General features: G+C 41.9%; 1 protein-coding gene across 2 annotated transcripts; it reads right to left on the bottom strand.

Moving 5' to 3' along the window:
* Nucleotides 1-1,468: 1,468 nt before the first annotated feature.
* Nucleotides 1,469-9,105, bottom strand: hyal6 (hyaluronoglucosaminidase 6). Of its 2 annotated transcripts, XM_010884182.3 has the most exons (4): nt 8,994-9,105; nt 5,241-6,203; nt 4,074-4,163; nt 1,469-3,160 (listed from the first exon to the last, which is right to left on the bottom strand). In XM_010884182.3, exons 2-4 carry the CDS (start codon nt 6,168-6,170, stop codon nt 2,702-2,704), a joined length of 1,479 nt encoding a protein of 492 aa, XP_010882484.2. In that variant the 5' UTR covers nt 6,171-6,203; nt 8,994-9,105; the 3' UTR covers nt 1,469-2,701. The 2 variants fall into 2 exon arrangements, with proteins under 2 accessions (XP_010882484.2, XP_010882485.2); XM_010884183.3 differs by lacking the exon at nt 4,074-4,163.
* Between the last annotated feature and the right edge of the window lie 419 nt (nt 9,106-9,524).

Below are 9,524 nucleotides of genomic sequence, written 5' to 3'. Positions count from 1 at the left end.
TGCAAAAAGCTGGTACATGCTTTTCAAAAGACATAAAGCTTTTATTGCAGTGAAAGGTGACTCTACTAAATGGTAAGGAGTGGGGTGTGGTAAGAGTTTCATGTGTGTTGCTTTGACAAAGGTGAACTGTGTGCAGGTGGCTCTCATACAGTACTGGCCTAGTGGTTTAACTGCCACTGTATAAAGAAAAGTGCCCCGTTTGACCTGTTCTTCTATAAAGGACCGGAAAGTGTCTCATGCCACTTCGGGGAAGGTAGTTTGAACTGCATCATTTGTAATTAAATACAATTTGAGAATTTTCTAAGAGTTTCAATGTTTTTGAAAGCCACTTTATGTGTAAAGTTGAATGACATGTGACCCATTTACAGGAACTGCCCAATAACTACTTTTAGTTGTGAATGCTAAATGATAGTTCTGGGAAGGAAAGATGTAGCCAGATACAATTTTGTTTGTTATTGTTTGTCTTTGACTTGTTATCAGCAGAATGTAGCTAGAATGACGTCATATCACCCAATCAAGTTTGGTGTGTTTATAGTGGTGGTGATAATTAAGAGATACCAAAAACCTTTATCAAGTATTCCATGTCAGGAATGTGCATGTTAAGGTACCAACACAGACAGATAAACAGACACACACACATGTATATATACAGTACTTTGAAGTATCTGTATATATGGGGTGTATGAGGTCATGTGGCCCTCTGGGGCTTTATGTTGGACATTACTTCCCCAACGTGGGTTTGTTTTTGTATTGAATTCAACCATCACAATGAAGTCATGAAAAAATTCTGCAATGTACAATTCTTGTAGCCTCTTCCTTTTATCGGATCTGTCTACAGCCAGCTGCTAGTTGTGTCCTGACACCGTTCAGCCTCTGATAGTGGATGCTCAGGATGTCCAGTGTTTTTTTTGGAATTCAAGACATTTAATGGAACAGAGACTCAAATAAACATATTCAACCCTCACTTGGTAACACTTTATGTATTGGAAACAGACATGGTGTCTGCAGCATAAACCATCAGTCGGCATTTATGTTCATATTAAGATACTTGAGACAGACTGCTTCTAGGTTTATTTTACCTATGCTGAAAGGGAAGTCGTAAATCTGGGAGTTATGGTTGAGGATTTGATCTTAAGACAATAACTATGTGACGGATTTAATGACACTCAATATCTTTGTCATCAGATTTTCAGTATCATGTTTAGGGAGCATATTGCCTCTGTCAGATAAAAACTATGCAACACATTCTTTTGTCATTGTTATTTAACAGCAGAAACTGTTTAAAATAGCTTTCAAAGTTTCATACATGTATGTTAGTTAATGGAACAATATGGTAATGTTTCTGTTCTAAAGATTAAAGTTTTCATTAGCTGTAATAATATGTTGGTTAAGTAAATGGACATGACATGAAGTTATTTCATTTAGTTTCTAAGCAGGCATACATCTGTATGTTGAAAGGATTTGAAAATGAAAGTGTAAGTCAAGTTTATTCACTTTTACAGATAGGTAAAACAAAAAGTTTAGCCATGGATTCAAGATTAAAGCTGCAATTAGCAGTTGAAACAATAACAAATCATCCTCCCAAGCACTGTTTTCTTAAAAAGCTGGACGTCAGGTGGTCAGGGCAGGAGAAAGACAGAGCCAGGTGTTCAGGGCAGGAGAAAGACAGAGCTATGAATGCACGGACTGACCTAGGATAACAAAATTGAAGTGTCATGTTATAATATATATTGTTTGTTGACACTAGCTTACAAACATTGGGAGTGAAACAATATTATATTTTGGGTTCTTTTGGGGCATCACAGTTTCACTTTATTTTCTAGTCCAAAAATGAATCTAGAAACAACACTTCACTTCTTTAATGTGCGTCATTGGAATGGCGGTGGCATTGTCCACTAGCAAGACCTTTTCCTGAGGGCAAAATGACTTTCCCCATAACACTGTCAAATCAACTCCACCTCCTTGTTATTCCCCTACAAGTGTGTGGATACACCTCAGCCAAACCTCCCTTTAAATGTGGTCCTTCTTTTCCCATGGGATAGCCCCATGTACGCTGCCATTGTTTGATCATGTGACCAGTCATAGACCATGCATTATGGAAAGCCGCTGCATTATGTTGAATGCCTGTGACTCACTTGATATATGTCCTTCTCTCTACTAAATATATATGTTTTATTGACTGATTAGGTGTTACAGAGGGAACTGGGTGTAATATATGAGAAGGAACAGTCATTAGCACCTTTCTTTAGTTTAGTATTTTACTCTCCACAAGAGAGATATAGGAATCCCAATATCTTCTATTATAAACCAATTATAAACCAACTGAACCTATTATGTTTATTTATGGTTAAATGTGGGTACATACATTTTCATGACATTTTATATAATTGTTTGAGTATACTGACAAGAAGGAACTCTAAGGGATATTTCCACTTCTCTGGCATATTTTTCCCTAAATTATTTCTAATTTATTCATATTCCCTTCTCAAATCCATGACCTAATTCAACATGTACATTTGTCTGAACACCACCTTATTATAACAATTTGTCCATTTGAGCATGGATTCTGCTGACTCAATAGCTTAACTTAGCCTACTCTTTAATAAAGCACACCCCCTTTCAGTAGAATATGATGTGGCCAACTACTGTGCTAGCTGTCTTCTCATGCGTTTGAATGATGAACACAAACCACGTTTTGGCTCTATAATATCAAACACTTGATGATGAGGCAGAGTCCTAAGAACATGATGACACAGAGACAGGAGAAGTGCAGCGATAGGATGACCAGTAGGTCGCCCAGCAAGCTGTTGTCTCTGGGTCTGGGCATGGGAGGAGGAGGTGGCGCCTGGGGCATCTCACAGTAGACCCCGGTCCAGCCCTGGTAGCACTGGCAGGTGAACTTGTGCTTCATGTCCAGGATGTCATGATTGTTAAGATGGCCGCTCACATGGAAGTGGGGCCGCCGGGAACCCTGGTTGCTGCGAATGTGAAAGAAGCGGGGGTTGAGGTGAAGGTAGGCCCCCGAGTCAAGGCTCTTCCTCACACACTTGCCGTTCTTCTTGCACAAAGCTTTGCTGCACAGCTTGGCGGCTGAGGTGACGTTGATGACATAATGACCTAAAGGGCCGTCAATGTACTTCTTCACGGTCAGGCAGTTTCTCTGGAGGTACACGTGGACAGACAGAGACGTAAACACAGTAAGTATACCATCAGTGTCAGTGAAAAATAGTTAAAGATAGGCCGGCTGTTCAATGGAAATGGTACTTATGTTGAACAGACTTCTTTTATCTACAGGACCTTTATTTACTTCAGGCACTAACCCATGACTTCCTCATCTTTTTCTATATCATTGCCCCAAAAACTGGGGCTTTCACCATGAAATCAGCCCTCTAACACACAGGATACTTTCTGTTAAGAAAGGCCATCATTTGCATATAGAAAAATATTTAACTCTTTATAATACAAAGGAATCCACATCCATGCTTGATTTATAATGCTCTTCTTGTAAACAGGATGCGAAGTGTCCCACAAAATCACCATCTGTCCTTTTCTAACAGCGCCCCAACACTGTCTGATATAAATCAGTCCCTTTTTAGAGCTCATAATCCCATAAACCACAGTGACTGCTTAAACATACTATTTCAGGAGACTGTGAGAACTGGCTAAAGGGAAATCCACCTTGAATGTCCTGTCATGGAAGCCAGTAGACACTCAGCTCTCACGTACGAGACACTACATCACTTTAATGAGCAGTTTTCTTTTCTTTCTTTTTGACCAGTTTTTACTCGCATTCTCATTTACAGTAACTACCTGGGAGGGATTAGGGTCAGAGCATTGCTCTAAAATAGATTTCTCACTAGCTTTTTAGTTAACCAGCTCTAGCCAGTCGATAATCCAATACAGCACTAATACAGGTAATAATTATGAGTATAATTTGTCTTTGAAATTACATTGACAGGAAGTTACACAACTGTGCTGACTGTAGGTCCTCAGGACCAGAACTGAAAAACCCTTTTCAAGGAACTTTGAATTATATTTAGGATTAGGTCTAGTTTTTGAAATCATTTCTTTACCTGAGTTCGAGCATATTCAGAGGAGCCCCAAAGTACCACTCCTGAGGCGCCCAATGCTGCACTCTCTCCAATAGTGTGGACCAGGTCACTCTAGGAGAAACAAGGCAGGACAACTTTCTAAACACACTGTCACAGTGAGATGAGGTCAGCAACTTTTAGTCTGCCTCAGTGTTTAGCAGAGGTTGACATGAGAACAGGACGCCTGCGGTTCTTGTGGCTGTGGGATTCCGTGAGGAACGGGACTGAAATGTCAACGTTGGGAAACGATGGGACAGGGTCGATAGTCCACAGGAATGGGCAGTAAAGGAATAGTACATATTTAATTATTTAATTATTCATTATTTATTTTCTCCTACAGCATTGTGAGTTGATTCTAATTTTGGTATGATTGGGACCTTTTAGAGGAATTGTTGTAAGAGATTTACTATGATTTTAAATGGTGATGAAAATATTAATATTTTTTCAGTTAGTGATTGCACTGTTGTCATTCACACCTAAAATACATAATACTTTTTGGGGAAATAAAAATGAGCATGGGATGGGACACTTGTCGGTGTGAACGACAAAGCATGAAATGCCACTCCTGTGTCAACCCCTAGTGTTGGCTGGTATACTGTCATATTTTACTTCTTGACTCTTGAACCTTAATATTGAGATCATGGCCTAGCCATACCACCTAAAACCTACTCACTAGGCACTTTTGTGGACCACGAACATTAAAATAAGTGAACACAATTCTATCCAGGCCAGGCAAATACTGGATTGCTTATTGTGTAACTATCTGGTTCTTTGATATCTAAGGAAGTGCCCCGGGGCATTGGATGTGGGTGGTTTCTAGACTAAGCCCATGTGTGTGACAAACAATTAAAGGTAATGTGAGGGGTTGACGCTGAGCTGAACATTCCACTCAACGCCCTTTGACAGTTACAGAAGCTTTCGGGAGATTAATAGCTTGTTATCCACCACACTGACTAGAGGGCAGAACACGGGTGACTTGACAGACAAATGCAGAGGTTGTGTAGTAAATTACAGTGACTGTCAGGCAATGGAGAACTTTGCAGAATTTTTTTAGTTTTTTAGTATTTATTCTTACGCTAACACAATTATTTTAGTTCAGCCACAGTGGTAACCAGCTTCCCAACACCACCAGAAATCGGTAGAGCTCACCTCTGAGAGGACAGTGAATGTGTATGCGTAGAAGGGTCTGGAGTAGACAAACACAGGCAGAGTGAAGTCAATGCGTGCAATAGATGCAATCCTCATGGCCTCCTTGACACGATAGTGGACGAACTTGACGGTGTTGCTTGAGGACTTGAGTTCGTAGTCTAGGTACACAGAGGGATAGAGGGCAGTGCTCTCCCTCCAAAGCCACATCAAGTGGTCATTACGGACGTGCTCCACATTTGGGCATTCCCCTGTGTAGCGATGTGGGTGCGTCTTGTAGCCATAATTGTAGCAGTCTGGAAACAAGTAGAAGCCCCAGAGGCCGTCGGGCCGTCGACTTTCAGCTAACAGTAGAGTGTTGTTCATGAAAGCCTGTCCGGCCCTCTCAAAGGCCTCCTTGGCCTCATTCTCCACCTTGCTCTCAGGCCACTCCGGATATAGCTTCCGTATCTGTTCCTTGGACTTGTTGCGATAGATATCCTTCGAACCCCAGTTGCGTACCCACTGGGGCCTCCAGTTCTCCCAGTCGATGACACCCAGACCTCGGAAGTCCTTGTGCGGTATGAGCTTGTCGATGTCGGCTCTAGCCTTGCTCAGGTGCTTGGATAGACTCTGGTTCTGGGGCAGGCCTCCATTGATGGGATTCCCGGTGCTGGAGTAGTATGGGTAATAGCCCAGGTGGCTGTGGTAGAAGATGGTGACATTAGGCCCACTGAGGGTTTCATTAAGGTTGGCCACGATGTCAAAGACACTAAGGTCCAGGTCCACTTTGAAGCGGAAGCGGCAGGACTCTGTAGGGGCATTCCACACCACAAGGAAAGGCCGGTGAGGAATCAGAGGAGCTTGGGCCTGCTTCGTCTGCTCCCCGTAGGCCCCTTCCCTGAATCCAGCCCACAAGGCCACCAGCAGCACACAGCGGCCAATCAGTGCCATCTCCTCCGAGTCCACATGGATCAATTAGTCGTCCTGTCACAACACGAAAAGGAAAGAAGGGAAATCACCACATATTTTTTTGGAAGGAAACAAACACATTACAAGCTTCTGTGGGCAGAAATAATAATTGGGCCTGGTGAAAATACATTAGGTTGGGGTCAATGAACTGCACTGCTCTAGATTCCATAATGTACAATGCTGCCCTGTTCTTCTCAGAGAAAGGTGCCATTGGACAGGTTGTGTTCTGGTCAAGATCTGTCTTCTCTGCACATGCATTTCTCTGACAAAGGTGTATTGAGATGGACTTTGTTGTGTGACCACGAAGAGGAGATTTACATATCTAAGTGAGTCCCAATTAGAACTGGTGTATCTGTTGTGTTTTGGCACTGATTCCCATTTAGCAACAGGCATTCATTTTACTCCCATTTTACCACCGTTTTACCGTTATATCCACCCACACACACTTCCATTCTCACTCTTCCTCCCTGCCTCTCTCCCTCTATCATACACATTCACACAAGCATGTACAGGAATGCCATGTCATTACAGTTTAAATACATTTGTTGTCTCTTTTCTGTCTACTTCTTTGATTTAGTTCCTACCCGTTTGTTAGTCACCACAGCAATTGGCACACCTGGGACCTGCCAAACCTGAGCATGCCAAACCTGAGCATGTGCACAATATTAAACCCTAAAGTCACATCTTGGCTGCTGGTAAGAACATTTACCATAACTTGTTGACACTCACTCTTTTCTGAATAACTATTTTTAGCTTGCAATGTGCGCCCTCTCCCAGGACAGTTTCCTTTTTCTGAGAGCTGGATAGAAAATCTATGACCCCAGGTTGTCTTCAAGAGAGTCAATGAAAAACTACCATCAGTTTTACCCACAAGTAATACAGATCAGAAGAGAGTTTGATTTTGTTATGTAATTATATATATATAAAATGAGAAATGAACAAATATAGTTGTTATAGGGGGCCAACAACTGTGTCTTCCTGAAGACGGGAAAAAGGCTTTGGGCTGTTTGACCCATGGTATATTGGTTAAAATGCAAGTTAATCCCTGTCCAAGACAAATGGTCTGTGGTGAAGGCTCTGAGGACATCCTCAAACCATAACTACAGTGTCTCCTGGCTACTAACCACCCCCACACACACACACCCCCCGCAAAAAAAACAGAAAAAACAATATCTGAGCCCAATCAGACAAAAGACTCACATTTCAAGCCATGTTTTTCCTCACAGACATTTCCTCATTTTCCCTATGAACTCAAACAGGAGCCAAGTTTCTTGACTGGGCTGATTGACTCCAGATGAGCATAGCAATGGTGAGTCTTTGGAAGCTAACCCTTCTCTCAATTCTGCAATGAGCTGACAAGGCAATTTACCTAATCATTTGCTATAGCATAGTATGATCTGTCCATGCGCACATGTACTATGTTCAAACAGTCATTACAAACATCTGTAATAACAATCTATTATTGATTTTCTAGCATTCATACTTTGACATGTGAACTGTCATTTTACTCTTTAACCATGCATTGTTTAAATCTTCAAACAGTCTTATTTTAGTCTTATTGTCTTCTTATGTGCAATTGGCATAAATATGTTAGTAAGTGCAAATTATCCTCATCTATGGGACTCCAAGCCTAAGTAGACCCAGTTCATCTAGGTTCCATTCACCGGCTGTGGTAATTTGGAAAGTATGAGAACAACCTTGGATGTTGTTCTCTGTCTCCATCTCTGTGAAGTCAGTCATTATTTCGCAATTACATTTTGTAAGACTGACTTTTGCAAAACAAAAATATGTGTCTGTGTGTGTTTGTGTGTTTGTGTGTCTGTGTGTGTTTGTGTGTTTGTGTGTGTGTGCATGTGTGCATACAACTCTGTGGATCGTTTTGTTAACGTGTGAATGTACTCCTGGGGAAGCCGAGATGGCGTGAGGTTAAACATTGAAAAGATTGTGTGGAAATAAAAGCAAACATGTGGAGACAGCAATCTTTACCACAGGGTCAGAACAAATGAGTCAGACTCTTTCTCTGCTCCTTCTGTATCCACTGCCAGTCAGAATCCAGAGAGATGTGTTTATTGATGCTTTCCCTGTGATCTGCAGATCGTAAGAACGGCCTTTCATTTATCCACTTCCGTGCATGTGTGTCTCCGTGCGTGTGTCTCCGTGCATGTGTGTCTCCGTGCGTGTGTCTGAGCCTCTATCTGTGGTCTCGTGTCTCTATCTGTGCGTCTGACTACTATTATGAAACTGTCTGGCTTTTGATGAAGCAATTCATTGTCATAGGCTTGATGTACTTGTCCAGTTTTCATTAACATTAGAACAATAACAGCCCCCCGAGACAATTCACACATGCACGCGCAAGAGGTCGTGCACAAGTCGTGCACAAGTGCGCACACTCCACCACCCATGAACAACATTTTGGGCTGTTCTCAAGACATCATGTTCACATTTTGCTGTCTTCACATCTTGTGGTTTTTCTTTCCCCACTTTATTTTGGTGAATAGAATTTCCATATGCAATGGTGGTTTTATTCCCTGCTGGTTCGTCCACAGTCTCCTTCACTATGTCATCTTAATGACCCTGCAAGTCTTTGGAATGATCATCATCAGATTTACATTTGAATCATTCAGGAGACACAGTGCAACTTGCAGTCAGATACTAGTCACTACCTTTTTTTCTATTTCCAATGATCAGCATGGTCTGTTACACTAATAGCTATAGCATTTTTTTATCCCAGAAATTGAACTAATCCTTGACTATTACCACTGACAAATGAATACTACTGTCAGGATAATGTAATGTCTCACATACCTCTTTTCTAGCTCCTCCTGATGCAACTTTGTCCCAGAGTTCCCGAGGAACCTGTCCAGGTCTTCTGGAAACAGTAGTGGTCTAATGCTGCTTTTCTCTTTCATAGATGCCCATCTATTTGGGTTTTTGGGGACCAGCAGGGCACTTTCCTTTGGGTCTCCCGTGGGGCCAGCGATGCCCCTGTTTTGTTGGCTTGGCTCCTCCTCAGTGGCCTGGCTAACTCAGTGGAGAACAAAGAAGAGCACCGGGGTACACTGCTCCTGCAACAGATGGGAGCCATTCCTGCCAGTCACACATTCTCTGCTTACAATCTGCCCCATGAGTGCAATCTACATAAAAACACATTCTATGTAATATCATGCAATTCATTAAGTACACCACAGCTCTTCCATTTTAACTGTCTATTATCAATTACAATCCCATGATGGTTTTGGGTTCTGTTACAGTCCGCGTCTACATCTACACACTCATGTCACATTCAAAGTTCATCTTTGTTTTACCAGTTGAGAAAACAGTTCTCATAGCGCATGT

Source organism: Esox lucius, chromosome 19, assembly GCF_011004845.1.
Source record: "Esox lucius isolate fEsoLuc1 chromosome 19, fEsoLuc1.pri, whole genome shotgun sequence".
NCBI classification, from domain to species: Eukaryota; Metazoa; Chordata; class Actinopteri; order Esociformes; family Esocidae; genus Esox; species Esox lucius.
This window is presented reverse-complemented; position numbering and strand designations above follow the sequence as displayed.